This window comes from Pseudonaja textilis, chromosome 2 (genome assembly GCF_049901715.1).
Source record: "Pseudonaja textilis isolate UNSWEBS1 chromosome 2, rPseTex1.2, whole genome shotgun sequence".
In the NCBI taxonomy this organism is placed as follows: Eukaryota; Metazoa; Chordata; class Lepidosauria; order Squamata; family Elapidae; genus Pseudonaja; species Pseudonaja textilis.
The window spans coordinates 140,042,232-140,061,698 of NC_141991.1; the positions used below are offsets into that span (position 1 = coordinate 140,042,232).

General features: G+C 43.2%; 1 protein-coding gene across 4 annotated transcripts in view; it reads right to left on the reverse strand.

Annotated features, from left to right (window-relative positions):
• The window catches only part of RAPGEF3 (Rap guanine nucleotide exchange factor 3), a 73,464-nt gene extending 58,918 nt beyond the window's left edge, over positions 1-14,546 (reverse strand). Inside the window, exons 1-2 of one of the 4 annotated variants that reach the window (XM_087925494.1) lie at positions 14,143-14,546; positions 12,956-13,171 (exon numbers count right to left, since the gene is read on the reverse strand). In XM_087925494.1, coding sequence (XP_087781620.1) covers positions 12,956-13,171; positions 14,143-14,148 — 222 coding nt within the window. In that variant the 5' untranslated portion in view covers positions 14,149-14,546. Of the gene's footprint in view, positions 1-1,022; positions 1,307-1,406; positions 1,743-12,955; positions 13,172-13,910; positions 14,019-14,142 lie in introns of those variants that run through there. The other 3 variants (XM_087925493.1, XM_087925495.1, XM_087925496.1) reach the window with 3 other exon arrangements.
• Positions 14,547-19,467: the final 4,921 nt, after the last annotated feature.

Here is a 19,467-nt window from a genome sequence, read left to right on the forward strand (position 1 = left end):
AAACCACTCCACCCAATCACATTTGGAAAATAAACCAAACACACAGAAATCTTGTTGAGGTGCTCTTCATGCAAACATGCTGCAGAACTGTCCTTCATCCTGACATAGCCATTCTCTTATTCAAATTATATCTATGTCACACTCAGCGAAGGCGGAATCCACTATCAGTCAATCATGCTTGAGGGTGGACAAAAGATTTTTTTGATTCCTAAATACATACATCAGGCTAGAAACCAGGAGACCATGAGTTCTAGTCCTACTTTAGGCACAAAATCAGCTGGATGACCTTGGGCTAGTCGTCTCAACCCTAGGAAGCCCTAGGAAGCAGGCAATAGGCAGGTAATGGCAACTACTTCCAAATAGCCTTACCAAGAAAACTGCAACAACCTGTCCAGGCAGAAATCAAAAACTGACTCAAAGGTGCAGGCACACACATGCACACACAGATGCAGATGTACACACGCACATATACACAAAGGATATAACAAAAGGCAGGAGCCATAAATAATTTGTTATAAAAATTACATTAAATGATTTTTTTTCTAAACAGATCCTTGTTTGAGACATAACCTTTGAACATTCCTAAATACAGTACTAAGTAACATCTTCTCTCTCTAAAAAAAGAAGAAAGAAATAATACATAAACCATATTGGAATTGACTTTTGGTACAATTTGTGTATGTATGTGCATATGTGTGTATATGTATATACATACCCACACCATGACTATGTCAGCCAAACTAAATCTAGAACTATTTCCCTCTCTATCTTGTTCCTTACATATAGATTTATTTTACTTAGTTTCATTTCCTATTTTTTCTTCTTCCTGGAAATAGAAATCCATGTTTTCTTCTCCCAAACTTAGCTACACAACCACAATCTGGCTATGTGATTAAGAATTACTGGCACAAGGTCACCTAAACCATTTCATAACAGAATGGAGACCTGAAGCCAAGTCTCCCTAAATGTCATCCAACACCACAGTTCACCGCTAAGCAACATTTCAATTCTTGAAACCTCACCCTGGCACTTCACTGGAGAGGTTTGATTTTAATCACACATTACTAGGAAGAATCATCTTAATCGTTGCAATCTTCTGGCAGAGCGAGGAGTCTGATATGACAGTACTTAGTGATACTTGGCTCCCCTCCTCCAGAACAGCCACAATCAAACGAAAAGGAAAACAAGGAAAATATATTGCTCAAATATCGGATAATAAATAGCTATTGAAGAGATCTGTCAAACAGATCTTCCTGATAATGGGATACTTTCAACAGCAGATCACAAAGAGAAAATCGCTTTTGAGACTAACTTAGTCCTGAAGAAATCAAACTTAATGTGTTCCATATATAAACATTGAATGAAAAAAAAAAATTACGGGTTCCTTCCCCGTTTTCTCTCCTTACCTTAACATCGGGCAAGTGAACAAATTCTGACTGGCCCATCGCAGCTGCAAACGTTGGCTTTTTTAAATAAATAAATAAAAAAAGTTGCAGGATCTGAAAGTTGGGAAGCTGGAGTTATACTTTTGCTGCCACGTTGTGAAAATATCACATTTCCTTTGGAAAAACAGACGAAAGATATCAAGGTGATGGTGGTGGTGGGACTTGGCTTGAAGGGGGACCAGTCTGACCTGTTTTGTGGCAGAAGAGGCTGGAAACTCAAACATTAACTGATTCAGCTCTTGTTCTCAAGAGGTAGAGAGATACACTTGCTGTTGCCAAGCAGATTAGTTAAGAATCGCTATGCCAAGACTTGTAGCCAAATCTGGCTTGCTACCAAGGCAGAAATATACAAGAATCAAGCTGTCCTTGCCTTTTGGCATCTGTTCTGCCAACAGCAGATAATACGTCACCTCTCAGAGCTTCCCTGCCTTCCCTGTTTACCTTCTGGCTGGCTCCACACCTTGCCCTGAAAAGAGAATCTATAACTCAGTAGAAAGACAATTGTTCAGTCCTTAGCATCTCCAGTTAAAAGGTCTCAGCTAACAAAAGTAGGAGTCCAAAAAGACAACATTAACTCAGTTGGGCTAAAGGGCTGACAATATAAATGCAGTGAGAAACCCTGTCTTCTAAATATTGTTATACAGGTAGTCCTCAACGTACAACAGTTCATTTAGCGACCGTTCAAAGTTACAACAGCACTGGAAAAAAAATCACTTATGACCATTTTCCACACTTATAACCGTTGTAGTATCCCCATGGTCAAAAACCAAATGCTTGGCAACTGACTCACACTTATGAGGGTTGCATTTTCCTGGGGTCGCGTGATCATCACCTTTTGCGAGCTTCTGACAAGCAAAGTCGATAAGGAAACCAGATTCATTTAGCAACCATGTTACTAACTTAACAACTGCATTGAATCACTTAACAGTTGTGTCAAGAAAGGTCATAAAATGGGGGAAACTCGCTTAACAAATGGTTCACCTGGCAACGGTAACTTTGGGCTCAATTATGGTCATAAGTTGAGGACTAGCTGTTCCAGAATTCTGAGCATACACGGCTGATTTGTTCCTGTTGCTTCCATTTTTCCTCCTAGATCAGCAGTCTCCAAACTTGACAGCTTCAAGACTTGTGTGTTTTGACTGGTAGTGTAGAGCAGGGGCCTCCAAACCTGACAGACTTTAAGCCTGACAGACTTTTAACTCCCAGAATTCCCCAGCCAGAGAACCTTATTCCTGAAAGCATGCTGACAGTAAGAAAAATGGGGATGCGGAGAGCTGAGCATATTCGTATTATAGTGCATAGGATTTTCAATATTTCCTTGGTAGCATTTAATATTCAACAGTTCTTAATTAGAATTGTACGTATATTGTCTTCCTGTTCTAATATAATTTTATTGAAGATTTTTACATAGTAAAAGATAAATATAAAAGCATATTTAAAGTTAGAAAAAAAGAAAAAAAAAGATGAAAGTATGGGAGAAAATAGAAAAAAAATGTGTATTTTAGAAACTAAAAATATCTTTTCTTTAATTTTTATTCTTTCTGATTTAAGACAAATAATAATTTCATGGGCCTAATAGCCCATCCTGAGCCCCAAAGTAAGCAAGAATACTATACATTAAGTAGAAAAGTGTTTTTAGAGATAGAACGTGTATAAACTGAAGCAGGGACAAACTCAGTTAAAGTCCTCAGTTATTAATGCAGTTTTGGTCTCAGTTGGCATTTCCATCCAATATATATTTGGTGTGCTCTGAGCCCTAGCGGTACAATGGTTAGGATGTGATATTGCAGGCTAACTCTGCCCATTGCCGGGAGTTTGATGTTATGGGGCTCAAAATTGACTCAATCTTCCATCCTTCCGAGGTCGGCAAAATGAGTAGCAAGATTGTTGGGGGCAATATGCAAATAATGCTTCTTTATTGTAAACCACTCAGGGAGTGCTGTAAATAACTATGGGGAGGTATGTAAGCCTAAATGCTATGTGCTGTTTTATCTCTTGTAATGTGAACTGTTAGAGATGGCATCTACTGAAGAAGGAATTATCCCGATGACAGTTGTAAGTTTTACAGCAACCTCGGGCTTTGTGCTGCTATTATCTTTTAATAGCGCAACTCCAAAATGTTATACAAATGATACCATTAGCTGAAAATGATGTCTCTTGCCTTCCATGAGCCTCTGGCTCTTTTCCTGAATGTTGGCTGAACTCCGATCCTTTTCCAACATCTGAGCAATTCACTCGAAAGGGAGAGCAGATGTGGAAGTTCAGCGCAATGACTTCCAGGATAGGGAGAATCTAGGACAAGGATCGTCAAACTTGTCAAGTTTAAGACTTGTGGACTTCAACTCCCAGAATTCCTGAGCTAACATGACTGGAGGAGGAATTCTGGGAGTTGAAGTCCACAAGTCTTGAAGCTGTCAAGTTTGGAGACTACTGATCTAGGAGGAAAAATGGAAGCAACAGGAACAAATCAGCCATGTATGCTCAGAATTCTGGAACAGCTAGTCCTCAACTTATGACCATAATTGAGCCCAAAGTTACCGTTGCCAGGTGAACCATTTGTTAAGCGAGTTTCCCCCATTTTATGACCTTTCTTGACACAGCTGTTAAGTGATTCAATGCAGTTGTTAAGTTAGTAACACGGTAACACACCCTCTCTAAATGTTCAGATTGGACAGAGAGATTCAATCCTACCAATCCTGTATACTCTGGTGTGATGCTATGTGGGATTTTAAAGGTAACAACCAAGTAAGCAGTAGAGAATATTTCCCAGGACTAGACTAGAAACCTAACCGAAAAGGATTCAGATACTTATTTCCTCCAAAAACTTCCATGGTTGCCCAACAACTTAATAACTTTTCCTGATAAGGAAAGGTTGGGTACTGGGTGAAAGAAGATCAAATCTAAGGAAGGCTTCTTCAACAAAACACACCAGCTACCTGCTTCAAGGCAGGTAGCATTATAACCATAAAGAGGTGTTGATTATTTCTTGGATCTTGCCATTCTGCCCTGTTGGTAAGTTTGAACTATAGAGCAGCTCAGCTGTTCTTCAGGCTCCACACGGTGCAAAATCCCCAGATTATGACACAAGATGCCCATCTCAATCACCACAAGGAATCCAGAGGGAATGTGTGCAATTATACACCTGCAAATAAATCTACAAAATCATCTGATGTGGTTGCAGAACAGGTGCTTTTGCCCTGACCAGCTTTGCCTAGTATCGTCCAGGTTATTCTGAATAAGGGTAAGAATCAGCAGATAAAATATGTGCAGAGGATAATTGATGCTTTGCCGTTGGTTTGCTTGAATGTGGATCAAATACATTTCTTGAATCACCCCACCAGCTTACTATGGAATCATCTCCATGATTCCATATCTGACTGCTACCTGTTTTTTCCTACCCATCAGAAGGGAAGCGTATAGAATTCTCAAGAGACAGAGCAATAAGGTTTTCCTATTCCAGGTATTACTTGAAGCTCAGCTTGTGCCTTCTCTACTTTCACAGCAGTCTTCACACAAACATCACTTTTATTCCCCTCTCTGCCATCCAAATATAAATCCTCTCAAAATAACAAACTGAGTAGGGCCCTGCCCACTCTCACTCACATTGTCAGCAGGAATTCAATGGGTTCTTTCATCAAGAACAGTTCCCCAAATATAGAAAATTAGACTGCAGTTGCAAAGATCCTAGTCTAGCATTTTTCCTGTCATGCTAGTTTCCTGCAGGTACCATATTTAGATATTTCCATGGGGGGGGGGGATAGTATTTGTTATATTTATATCATACGTTTTGCTGAGGAGCAGAACAAGCCTTCTATTTTTCCAGCCTCCTCGTTTGTGCAAAGAAGGAATGGTAGCACAACTGACCTGGAGGAGGAGTGCAGAGATCCAGATTCAGAGATAAAATGGGATTCAGGAGTGCTTTCCTTGGGATTGTGTATGAGGCAGCCATACAAGCTCAGGAAATGGAGCAGCTATTTAAAGCCTTCCTGATAAGGGCTACACCGTTTCCCTGCAGGCTCCAAAACCACATTTTGCCCTTTGAATCTGGATCTCTATGCTGTCCTCATAACCACCTGGAGTTTCACAATATCTGGGCCATTTCCTCTCTTTACACTTTGATTAAAGGCACAAATGATGAATCTTGAACTTGAGATATCGGTGAAATAACAGAAAATGCTTGCAGCTTGGGTTTTAGATTCTGGCAGTGGTTTGCTCTCCAAGCTTGTTTCAGTTTAATTTCTGAATGTTTTGTTACCAGACTAGGTAACATTATCAGCAGGATTTTCCTGTCCTATTTTCCTTTGTTTATAAATAAATGTCCTGTGTGCCAGTGTGGTCAGTTGGTCATGTGATTGGTTGTTCATCTGGAGTTGTAGAAAATTAGCACCCACCCCTCTCCTAGAAGAATGAAATATTCTAGGAAATGTTAAAAAGGCGGAATATTATATTTCCCTGGATGAGAAAAGGAGAAACATGTTTTTAAAGACAAACCAGCTTCCTGCAACTCCCTCCCTGCCCCCCCTTCAGCTCCAGGGTGATGGGATTAAGACATGGCCCTCAGGACATGATAGGATAAGCTCTCTACCCATCTCACCACATGGCACCTGGGAAGATGACATCACCCAGCAAGAACCAAGCCTGGGACTCAAGGCAACCCACAAAGTTATCCCTGCATGGCCCCCTGCATGGAGTCTGACAACCAATCAGAATACATTTCTTTCACAGGAACAGGAAGCTCACGTTCAAAGCCCAAGAGAGGGTGTAAATAACGCTCACTACTCTCCACTCCATGTGGTCAGCTTCAAACCCATGTGGTCCTGTCCAACATTAAACCATCCTTCCAAGCAGTCTCCATGTTTCCAGTGTCTTTCTCCCCGCTTGGAATCGAACCCAGAGGGACATTTCTCCCAACAGAGTTGTATTTAAATTTTGAGCAGCTGATTGGTCCCCTTGTTGAGAATTTGGTATTGGGATGCCTCTTCTCCAAGAGCAGGGCACCTCTTTAATTCTAAGAGATCATTCAGAGGAGAGGATAAGAAATGTGTCATAGGGAAGATTTATAAGAACGTATAATGACGTGGTTTTAAAAAAGAGAGAGTTTGTCCTCACTGCAGTAGATCAACCTTCCCCATTGGATGCTCCCACAGCAACACCCAGAATTCCAAATCATTCCCTATTTGGAGCCCTAAGGCAGCTGCTAATCATCTACCAGCAAGTTAGATGAGAGACAGGGTAGTGATTAACACTGACAGGTAACAAAAAGTGAGCCCATCCCCTCTTCAGCTCTTCAAGTGTGCTCCTGCCCAGCATCTTGCAGGGCCGACTTAAATTTTTGCCTCTGTGGATGTGTGGGGCAGATGTGCGTGGAGCCTTCTCTCTACATTGTCTCATTGACTTCCGGAGTCACGATGCCGCATTAAACGAAGACCTCCCACCAGCCTTATCTTTCAACTACAGTTCTATCCTCTGTTGCATTGATTCAGCTGGCACATATAGCGATCGTGCCAAGCCACGGCTTTTCTTAGTCGTGATAGTTTTAAAAAAACTCAGCTTGATGGGTTCTGACTCGTGAATTCTGCAAGCACAACAATTGGGTACACAGACCACTGCAACACTGCCACTACAACACGACCCTGGAGCAGGGAATAACTAAGATTATACTCTTCCACAGGTAGGTCAAACTTATCCTCATTCTGCACTGCCTGCACTTGATTTCACAGTGATTATACCTTCCTACCGTTGCCGGTTTTGAAGTGGGGAACAGATAAAATCCCTGAAACCGTTTGAGACTGACTGCGCCAGGGGATTTTTTTCACGAGGAATCCACTTGGACTACCTGCCTTGCTCTCAGGGTTCACTGCCCATGAGATCAATGGAACGGCCCTCTTCCAGGCAACCGCTCAAACTCACAGAGGCCAAGCCACTTCCGAAAGGAGCCGTCACCTCCCCTTTCTCCCCCTTCCACCCCACCCTGCTTTTTCCGGCTGGTGGCTGCAAGAGACCAGGGAGTCCGCCTGTCGCCAGAAATCCGGTCAAATTAGGCAGGAAGCCAAACCAGGAGCCTGTCCTTTTCTTCCTAGCTATGTTTGGCTATTCCTTGGTATCGCCCTTCCTTAGACCAAAGAAAAAAGCCAGGAGTTCTCTGGGGAAGTTGCTGTCCTTGAAATGGGAGTAGTAGGGAGTGTGCAGATCTTTAGTCAGGGAAATGAAGACTTTCTTTTGAACAAAATCCTCTGACTCAAAAGCATGAGGATCTCTTTGCTGGCTTACGTCCTCCGGCCTTAATTTAAATCACACCTAACTCCTGGAATATATATTTTTCTTTTCTCCCTGTTTAGACTAAGATTCAAATCCCAGAGCACTTTCCAACCTTAGGAAATAATTAGAAACCAAATCACTTACTCTAAGCTTGCACCAAGTGCTTACCCACCCCCCACTTCTAAGTAAACGGAGGCTATCTTCTTACTCCTTAGATTCTAAAAGGAAAGCTATTATTTTCGGGGGGGAAATAGCTTTCAGGCAGGCGTGGGTGCTTGCACATCCTGCTTTAGAAGGAAAGGAACAGGCTTTTTTTGGTTTGTTTATTGGTTACTTGTTGGTGACCAAGGAACTCAAAACTGCTACTTGAAGTTTAATCACAATGCTGAGCAGTTGGTCAGATCAACGTTTCTCAACTTTTGCAACTTTAAATTGTTTGGACTGTCAGCTTGAGATTCTAGGACTTGAAATCCACAAATCCTAAAGTTGCTGAAGTTGAGAAATATTGGATTAGGCCTTTTTTTTTTGTTTTTTTTCAGGAGCACGAAGGATGCATTCCTTCTCTGAGCCATTCTCAAACAGGAGAGGTCCCATTCCCAAAACTGGTAGGTCTTCCCTTTTTGTTCTTTCTCTCACTATAAGATTTTAAGGTGACTTTGCCTGAAAAGATCCGTAATAAAAAGAAGGTTGTAGTGATAAGAAAAAAGCAATAAAATAAAGTGGGGATCTTATTTATATGTTTGCTGAGTCATGATTTTCAGTCAGAGTGTTACTAACAGAGCCACAGTGGCCAGGTTCGTGCAAGCAACAGGTGAACCCCAATAAACCATACCATGGCTCCCCCCAAGGTGTGACCTCAGTTAGTGAGACTGGCTCTAATTGCTGCCATCTGCCTGGGAGCTAAAAGAAAGTACAGCCCCCGACAAAGGATGGAGAATAAAGCCAGTGATCAAAGTTGGAAAATTCAAAAACAGAATCTAGGGATCTTATAAGTTCGTAATGGTGAACCTATGGCACGTGTGCCCGAAGTGGCATGTAGAGCCGTTTCTGCCGGCATGTGAGCTGTTGCCCAGAACAGATCCACTGCGCATACATGTGTGCCAGGGGAGGGATTCAAATATTTTAACAACCGGTTCTGTGGGCGTGGCTTCATTGGTGGGCGTGGCTTGGTGGTCATGTGACTGGGTGGACATGGCTTGGTGGTCATGTGACTGGCTGGGTGTGGCCAACTCAATATCACTCATATCGAGGCATGCGTCTCCTTGCCTGGCCTCTCATGACTGTGGGGATGCTGCAACAGTCGTAAGTGTGAAAAATGGTCATAAGTCACTTTTTTCAGTGCCATTGTAACTTTGAATGGTCACTCCACACAAGCAAAGTACCAGCAAAGAAGGGGAAAAAAACTCCAGAGAAGTTCCTGAAAAAGGAAGTCTAGTCCTGCCAAGAATATAATAAGAGTTAATGGAGAGGCAGTTTCTGTAAGCAACACCAGAATGTTTCCTTCCTGCCTTCCTTACAGGATTAGGCCAGTAATTTCTTCTAACAATTGGTTCTCCGAACTGCTTAGAATGTTAACAAGCGGTTCTAGCGAATAGGTGCGAACTGGTACAATCCCACCCCGATGCGTGCCCCTCGCCATCCATTGGGTATCTGCCGCATGCACAAAGGGAGACGCACTAGCGGGAGACAGAGGCATGCGGCGCAGGGGGATAGCATGCACATGCAGAGGTGTGTGGTACACGGGGGGAGGTCATGCATGCATGCACAGGGGTGGGGGTCACGTACACATTGCATTATGGGTGCAGGCACGCATGCACACACACACTTTCAGCATGCAACAACGAAAGAATTAGCCTTCACTGTTATAAGTGATGCCCGTTTACATATTCTATCTGCAAGCTCTCCAGCTCATTCTGGCAACCGGGGGCCAGATCATCTACCCCACGTCTGGTTGAAATCACCAAAGGGAACCCAGTGACAGCCGCGAGTATCATGAAGCCGGTGCCAATAGATCTCCACAGACAAGATCAAAAGCAAGAACTTAGACTACCAAGCCCGACCATGAGAATCCTCTCATTCATCAAAGACTGCTGAGAGTAGTCCTAACCACAAATGGAGCACAAAAAAAAAAAAACACCCTCCAAACCTTGTGTTTAAGTGCACACAGAGGTGCCTCCAATGAGGAAATGTATATTTTCCATTGTGATCAGAAGTTGGGGAAGGTGCCAGATTTCTCCTGCAGAATGTGGATCAGGATCAAGCATTTTGAATTTATTCAGTCAGTGTTCTATTATCAGCATCACTGGGCTCCCTAGCTGTTTTCCTTCCCAATACAAAGTACTAAGCTACTAGATAATGTACTTCTTGGCTAGGAACCACAGTAACTGAAGGAGTACCTGCCCTATAAACATCTTCAGAAACTTTGATCTGAATGCCCTCCCAGGTTGATGGTGACCAGGATGATGACCAATTAGAACAGGGGCGTCAAACTAGCATCGTCCTGTGACGTATCGGGACGTTTCCCCCCTTCGCTAAACCGGGCAGGGGCGGGGCCAGCACACGATGCATCCGCGCCTGCAGGGCGTACGTTTGACAGCCCTGAACTAGAAGCTGACCTCCTTAGTGGTAGTCCCAATTCTACAGTGTCCATCCCAGAGAAATAACCCCTCCTAGTATTTTATTCCTTACTTGAGGCCAAGCAAAATTATTTTTTATTCGTCGAACATTTTGATATACTAAAAGTGCCTTCTAAATCTTACCGGGAGATTTCAATGTGTTACAAACCCACCCACAAGAAAACTTCGAAATGCAACATGCAGCTTTTTTGAATTTTTAAAAAAGCTGCAAAAATGTTTTCCTCCATTATTTCCCACTTCAGCTGTGATGGGTGTATGTGCATACCAAGAGGGGGAGGGAGGGAGGGAGGGAGCCAAAGGATGAACAGATACTTTAGAGAATGTTGTTCCTCCCCCCCCCCTCAAGTCATCCACATATCTCTGAACATCTTGTAACCCTAAAGCCACAGATCCTGGAGTAGAATATTTGTAAAAAAAAAAAATATCCTCCCACATACTTCCAGTCATCTGAATAAAGAAAGGATGGGAAGGAAAGAGTACTCCTAGTTCAAACTGATAATTTAAATAGCGGAGTATTTATTCACTGGCCACAATATGGGACATGAAAACTGTGGAAAGAAGCCACCCTATTTACATCTTGATCTTGTGTAAAGGGATAAGCAACTGGATGCAACTCATTATTATACTGGAAATAGAATTATCTCATCACCAGTTAAACTCTCAAGCTTATGCAAGAAAACCATCCCATGTATCAAGGATCAACAAATGGCTTAATGAAAAAGGTTTGGAAAGAGTTGAAACAGCCCTAAAATCGAGGTGGCACTTATCCTTTTTAAAGATACAAGTGGTTGCTTATTTCATCCTACAAATATGCACTTTTTAACTATGGGTAAGATACCCCTCCATTGCAATTTGCATACAGTATGTATTAGTCAATACATGAATGGTTATGATAACACACTATGGAGAGAACAATTAACATTTACTTATCTTAAATGGTTGTTGTGGGGATCCTCCATGAGTTTGACAGGATAATTTTACAGAATGCTTGTTAATAACATTTCAGTGTACTAATCCCCCAAAACAACAGGATGAATATGCAAAGACCCTTCCCAAACAGAATGGCTACAATTCCCATGATCCCTACCCAGCATATAACATTCAAATTCTTGCTCAACTATGAAATTCATTAATCCGGTTCTGGCATATTAAGCCATGCTGCATTTCATCACATTTAGTTGAATGCATGGTTTCTTTTCCCTTAGAGCGGCTTGTGGAAGGCCACATTCCCAAAACTGCTAGTGGGACAAAAAGTAAAATCGATTTAATTTACTTTGAAGTAAAACCCAGTATGGGTTTTAATATAGCCACTTTCCAGTTGTGTATTTAATTATCTTTCTCAATATTACCTAAAACATTTAAAGATCAACAACAACTTTTAGAACTCTCTGGAGGTTAAGCTCAACATTTTCAGGGGTGGAGGAAACATGGAGTGCTGCAGCCCGTAAGAGTAGATAATTCTGCCATAAAACCATTTAAAACACTAATGGCTAGAACTGGATATTGCTAAACAGGTTCTTGCTTTTTGCATTTACAGTACTATTCTCTTTCTTCTAACACAGGTAGTTCTTGATTTACAACAGCTCATTTAGTGACCGTTCAAAGTTACAGCAGCACTGAAAAAAGTGACCTATGACCATTTTGCACACTTACAATCATTGCAGCCTCCCCATGGTCACCTGATCGAAGTTCAGATGCTTGGCAACCGATCCATATTTATAAAGGTTACAGTATCCTGGGATCATGTGATCACCTTTTGCAACCTTTTGGGAAGCAAAGTCAGTGGGGAAGCCAGATTCACTTAACAACCATGTTACCAATGTAACTGCAGTGATTCACTTAACAACTGCGGGAAGAAAAGTCTTAAAACAGAGCACCACACACTGCCAATGTATCACTTAGCAACAGAAACGCTGGGCTCAATCGTGGTCGTAAGTTGAGGACTGCCTGTCTGATGTTCTGAGGATCGACTCAAGTAACCCTGAACTCATTGGGAGCAGGCAGGTTTTCACCACAAGGGATAAACAAGGCCCATGCGTGGGACAACTTTAGCCACTCGCTCAATAGCATCATTCTTAGAAAGCAAAAATAAACAAACAGAACCACCAACACATTTCTGTTAAGAACAGCAATGTTAAAAAATAAGAGAGGGGGAATCAACCACAGACCCCTCCTGACAACAGAAAAGATCTAAGGGACACGATGTAAACTTTCTCAGGACACACAAGGAATATTTGTTAGGCCTGTGCTAAAATAAAACGCACACTCAGATTCTGGTGATGTAAAAGAGATTTCACATCCTGCTTGAAAGCGAAAGCACGCTGGTCCCTTCGCCCCGCTCATGTCAGCACTCTGCTGCCACTCTGACTCACAGGCACAATATTAAATGAATGGTTTTTTTTTCTTAGCCGCACCAATGTTGGGAGGAGAACGCTCCTTGAGACTACATGGACATAGACATCACGTTTTTCTTCGAGTTGCAATCCTTCGGGTCTCCAAGGGGTCTCCTTTCCAGGACCAAGCGTGCTAGCCTCAGAGCCTAGAGAATTCGGCCAAACAGCTCCCATAAAATAGGACCAACCCAATTGTCTACAACCACCAAGCATTTTTACTTACCCATCGGATGCCCTGGATCCTTGGGGCATTGGTCATCTGCCCCTCCAGCTGGATCCGATAGCTGCAGCTGCGGAACAAGTGCATTTTTTTCCAAAGCTCGTAGAGGAGGTTTCTTTCAGGGGTCGAATCCATGAGTCCCGTGGAGAACTGGGACAAGTCTGCAACCTCACCGGGTGGAAGTTCGACATTCCACCTTCCCTGCCCAGTCCAGGCCAACTTTGGGAACAAGAAAAAATAGCTTAAAAGAAAACCCCACAGGAACGATTCCTTTTCCCCATCCTGTCAGCCTTGGGTATTGTTCTTTAAAGAGCAGTGTTATTATCACAAGTATACAGGCAGTCCTCGACTTACGACCACAACTGATCCCAGAATTTATTTTGCTAAGCGAGAAATTGGTTTAAGTGAGTTTTTGCCCCATTTTGCAAATTTTTCCTGCCACATTTGTTAAATGAATCACTGCAGTTGTTAAATAAGTAATACTGTTGTTAAGTGAATCTGGCTTCCCCATTGACTTTGCTTGTCAGAAAGGTGCAAAAGTGGATCACATCACCGGATGGATGGATGGATGGATAGATGGATGGATGGATGGATGGATGGATGGATGGATGGATGGATAGATAGATAGATAGATAGATAGATAGATAGATAGATAGATAGATAGATAGATAGATATAGTTGATTGATTGATAGAGACAGAGAAACAGACAGAGATATATAGATAGATGATAGATAGATAGATATAGAGATAGAGATAGAGACGACATAGATAGAGATATATAGATAGAAGATATATAGATGTATAATATTTTATTGCACTTTAGAGCAGTCAGAGCTTTTTACTTCTGTGATTTCAGCAATGAATGCCACAGCATTCATTGAAGGAGGGAGGAAAAGAACTCAGGAGAAGAATGGTTTGCCTGAAATCCATGTTCTGATATTAAACAAGAGATCTGACCTGAAAATCTGATCCGATCACGGTTGCTTTGAGAACACCCCTTTTCCTTTTAATTCCCATCTGGTATTTTCTTCTACCAAGTTTTGAAGCGTTGGACGACCAGGTGCCACAAGTTCTTTATCCCCCTCTTTTCTCTCACAGCAGGTTTAACAACCCCGCCCCTTTAAATCCGGGCGTGGGGACCGCAGCAAGCAGGAATTTTCCTCCTCCCCAGAAGGTGACCCACGCTTACCTTCATGTCCGGTGCCTGGTCCTCATTGAGGATTCTGGGCGCAGCGGAGCCCGCAGCCTACGGGGGTCACACGCGATGCTGCTAGGATAGCAGCGAAAGGGGATCATGGAGCGGTTGCGGGGGATCGTTAGAAAGCGCACGAGCTCGAGATCTCTTTTAGTTTGAAGTTGCGACCCGGTCGATGCGTGCTCCTTGGAGAAAAAAAAATGTTTCGCCGGCACGCCCGGAAGCCACCAGGATCTTCTCGCTCTTGGTTTCCTCCTCTCTCGCTCTCTCACAAACACACAAACACATACACACAAGAGAGAGAGCGAGAGGGAAAAGGAGCGAGCGCGTACGTCCCTTGCTTTCGCACCTTCCCTCTCCTGGAGCCGCGGGACGGGAGCAAAAGCAGGAAAAGCGCCGCCAAGGCTGCCGCCAGGAGAGCCCTTGGCCCCGAGCCCAGAAGCATTCAGCTGGAAAAGCCCGGGAGCAACTTCCCTCAGTCCCACCCCACCCCACCCCCTCCCCCCGGAACCTGGAAACGGGCGGGCAGCGACGTTTTCTGGTAGAGCGAGTCCTGAGCCTCAAAGCGGCCGCCGGCTTAGGGGCCCCCCTGAAAGCCGCCCAGGGGAAGGCAAGGCGCTGCCAGGAGTCACACTTAAGCCATCCCGCCCCCAGTCCCCCCCCCCGCCGCCGCCGTGGAGAAGGCCACGGGCGCTCAGAAACCGGACCTGCCTCGCTTCTTCGAGCCTGTCGCCGCCAGAGTGGGCTAGAAAAACCACAGGCGATTCTACACAGAGATTTTCTCGTTTCTCTGGTTTTGGGGTCCGACTTCTAGCCTGACTTTTCCTCTCAAGAGCTCCGTTGTACACCCACAATCTTCACCTTGGGAGGTTGCTGGGGTGAGGGCGGCGGCGGGGCTTCTATGACTGAGGGAGACTTGAACTTGGGTCTCCTCGGTTCTATGCGACATTGGAAGCAGTATACACACACCACCCTGGCTCTTCCTTTTTCCGTCCGGTTCTTTACAATTGTCCGGCTGTTTGTACTGTATTGTCCTTTTTCTTCCAAACATGCTGTGCCTGGTACCTTTAGAGCAGGGGGTCTTCAAACTTGACAGCTTTAAGACTTGTGGACTTCAACTCCCAGAATTCCTCCTCCAGCATGTTAGCTCAGGAATTCTTGGAGTTGAAGTCCACAAGTCTTAAAAGCTGTCAAGTTTGAAGACCCTTGCCTTAGAGCAGGGGTCTCCAACCGGGGCCACTTTAAGCCTGGCGGACTTCAACTCCCAGAATTCCCCAGCCAGCAGCTGGTTGGGGAATTGTGGGAGTTGAAGTCCGCCAGGCTTAAAGTGGCCAAGGGCTGATTCTATGGAGGGCATTGAGCAACCCTGGGCTACAGGATGGCAGTAGCCCCCCTTTTTTTTTTAACCCTTCCCAATCACAGTGCTGTTTGCGGTGGGATAGCATCTTGGTTAATTCCCCTCATCGTGGTTTACATCTTAAAACTCAGGAAAACATGGCTTATTCAAACAGCTATAGCACAAAGAACATGCATAAACTAATACCCTCAACGAGCTGTACAATAACAATTCTAAACATCTGATTGACTGGGCAACAAATCATAATATATGAGAACCAGTTTTAAGGTCGTGGCTCAGGGATCAGACTAGAAACCTGGAGGTCGTGACTTCTAGCCCCACTTTGAAGCCAGCTGGGTGACCTTGACCCAATCATTCTCTCTCAGATCTAGCAAATGGGGAATGGCACACCAGGATTTGGAAATCTTGCCCAGAAAATTACAGAAACCTGTCCAGGCAGTCACCAGGAGTCTACACTGACGCAAGGCACAAAAATAATTAAGAATAATAGAACTGTGGTTTGTTCTAAACTGATTTCATTGAGGCTGCATCAGGGTTGTGTTTGACCTGGAGGAAGAGGTGGTATTCAGCAGGTTCTGACCAGTTCTGGAGAAGCAGAAGTTTTGAGTAGTTCAGAGAACCAGCAAATGCCACCTCTGACTGGAGATTTTGCAGTATCCTTCTCCTGTCACGCCCACCAAGCCAAACCCACAGTACCGGTAGTAAAAAAAAATTGAAACCCACCACTGCCTGGGGGGTGAGTAGGTGTGGCCAGGGTAGGCATGGCCAGTTTGACATTGATGTAGGTCAGGGGTGCCTGTGGTGGCCTCAGTGCTCTGCCAGCGACAACGGGCTCCCAAGCTCTATTTCTGGCTATGACGGCCTCCTGCAAAACTTTCTGCCATTGAAAACGGAGCTCAGGAGGGCCGCATGTGACCGTTTTCACCAGCAAAGGCACTGAAGCATGGTCCTTCACTGTTTCTAGGGCGGCCCTGTGGCTGTGGGCCAGATTTAAGCACCCTGCGGGCCAGATTTGGCCCGTGGGCCTTGAGTTTGACAATCCTAAACTGAAAGCTGCGATGGTTTTTCTATTGCACGCTGCAGTAAAGAAAGCCAGTTTTGTGTAGTGGTGAAAGCATCAGGCTAGAAACTGTGAGTTCCAGTTTTGTCATAGGCATGAAGCCCACTGGGTGACTTTCAGCCAGTCACTTTCTCTCGGCCCTGGGATGCCGGTTATAGCAAGGCACTTCTCATCCAAAGCACAGCTAAGGTACTCGTGTCAACTGACCTACATTATCTTTGTAATCACATTTTTTAAAAATGTTTATATTTTCCCTAGCTAATAATAAGTACAGCCCAATAAACATAAATACAGGAGCACGTGGCTCCTTTTTTTCCTCGGACTAATGGTGCTACAGGACTGATTCAGCTGGAGGCTTTCTTCCTTATCTGATCAAAGAATCTACAGTTTGCTACATTTTGCAGAGTTGGTTTGCAGGAGTTTATCCAGGGAAATTCAGCAAGCGTGTAACAGATCAATGTTAGATTCAGTGGACATACTATTTAAAGAAGGAATCACTGAAGGTTGGAGTATTAGTGGAGGAAATGCAAAAGATAATAAGTGAATTAGAATTCATGAGCCCCTAAAATTTATGCCCACTGAAGTGCCACATGTGATTAAACAAATCTAAAATAATGGGAATTCAGTGCAATTCCAGTGTTGACATCTAAGACTTAGATTGCACAACATATAATGCATGGTGTGATTCGGTATACTGTGACTTCCTCAACTGAAAGATAGGTTAAGATGCAGTTATACAGAAGCATCATTGTTACCAATGATTATTTGCTAATGAATTTAACTTAGCAGTCAATTTACAATCTCTCGGGGATTGTAAAAATCAGAAATAGGAGCAGTTACAAAATGGACTTGCCTCGGCACGTTATGTTCACTTCCTTAACGCAGGAAATAAATTATCTTCCATCAAATTCAGTCGTTATAATCTCTGTTTAAATCAACAGGGTGGATTGCAAACCTTATTAAGTTTGGTTGTTAAGTTGAAACTAGAGTCACATGAGCACATAAAGAAGTCACCCAACCGAACCAGTCCTGCTATAAAATGCCACCACCTTACCATCAAATCACCCATTGAAATGATGTGATGCCAGCCACAAATCACGGGATTTAGTGATCATGTGCAGCCCTAAACCGACTGATCGGTAAGGTAAATACTCAAGCATCAGGTTTCATAACAAAAGGAGAGCTACCATTTAGTCCGATTTCCTGCCAGTTTCTTACCGTCATGAATGAGATGGGACATGTAGATTAGACAATTATTACAAGGTTGGCTCCAATACTGATAAAATCTTGGCTGTCAGCTGTATTCAGCTGCTGCAAGGAAGAGGGCAAATAAAGATGTACATGCTGCCTTCTAAGCATTGGGATTTTGCCTCTTTGAACTTGTATTCCTCCTTTCCAGGGCTTGCATGGTTTATTATTATTTCAAGGGTAGCACTTTCTATTATTAAAAGTTTTTACTTGATCAGTTTCATTATAAACTAGATTATACCCTTTCCTGAGCCCTTGTTAGGCATACCTAACACACTAAGCCGTATAGCATAGCATACAATTCACAGTGACTGACTTTGTACAAAACACTAAGCTGATACCAAACAAACTATATTATCGATTCACCCAGTATGTTGGTTGTAAGTAAATATAAATAGATGAAGAATATTTAGCAGCCTGGGTGATCTAACAAAGGGAACATGAAAAAATACTCAATCCAGCTGTTCTCCTTCTGCCTGGTCCTGGCTCTCAGGAGAAGGAAGACAAAATTATTTTCCATTATCTGTTCCCTGTTTTTTTTTTTTTACTGGAGATGTCCATGAACTGAATTTCAGATGTTCCGCATGCAACACAGATGCTTCCATTAGAACTGTGGTCCTTCCCCTGGCATTCTTTCCAAAAGCATTTCCCTGATCCCTATTATATTTGATTCTCTTTCCCTTTATCTCTTTTCTAGTACAATAGCTTATTATGATGCTGGCTTAGTCACTCTTTGAGAACAACTCCAGCTATAACTTTTCCACTAAGTGCCAAATCCTTATCAGTAGAATGCCAGACTCTTGCATAAGGTTCAGTCTTGGAATAAAAGCAGCACTTAATTATATAAGACCTATTAATTTGCAAGGAGGGGGAAAAGGGGAAGACATGTTTAGAATATCATCAAGTACAGTAAGGTAAAAGCAGTATTTAATTTTTAAAAGAGATCAGAAACATTTCTAGTACAACCTTACTGCATGTCTAAAGGAAGCTTCTGAAACATTAAAGGAACTAGACCTGAGAATTAAAACATGAATGAAACAATTTGATTGGTAATTGTTTATAGAAGGGCCCGGTGATAATATTTATACATCACCCTATCCTAAGTCATAAATCCTTGGGAGAAATCACAGTACAAACCTGCCAAACTAAGTCCAACAAACTAGTGACTTATAGTATGAGCCCAGCTAGCAGACCTGAGCAGTAAACATCTGAACCATCAATAGACAGCAGCAAAGAAATGCTTTATTACTATCTAGCAGCTCAGACCTGGTGGTTCTAGGCCAAGGTGCTAAAAGTCCAGGTGATGTTAATGAAGACCCTAGGTTTCAACTGTCCCAGGTAGGGCTGGAAGAAATATATTTCATGAAACCTTTTAGGATTATTATTGTCAACTAAGGCAGGCAATATTGAGCTGGCACTCAAAGCCTCTGATACAAGGGGGTGTTGCCCCGTTGTCAAGCAGGAGCATTCCAATCACATTAACATTGGTAAATTGTTGGCAGAAAAGTGCTGCAAAGATAAGCAGGTGTACAATGTAAATGCTAGTGCATTCACAGCAAGAAAATTGGGGCTGAGCTACCTGATGGATTTATCAACAGCAGATTGCTGGTGCTAGAGGTCCTAAGTGCCCAATGGTGGATGGATTGAACATATG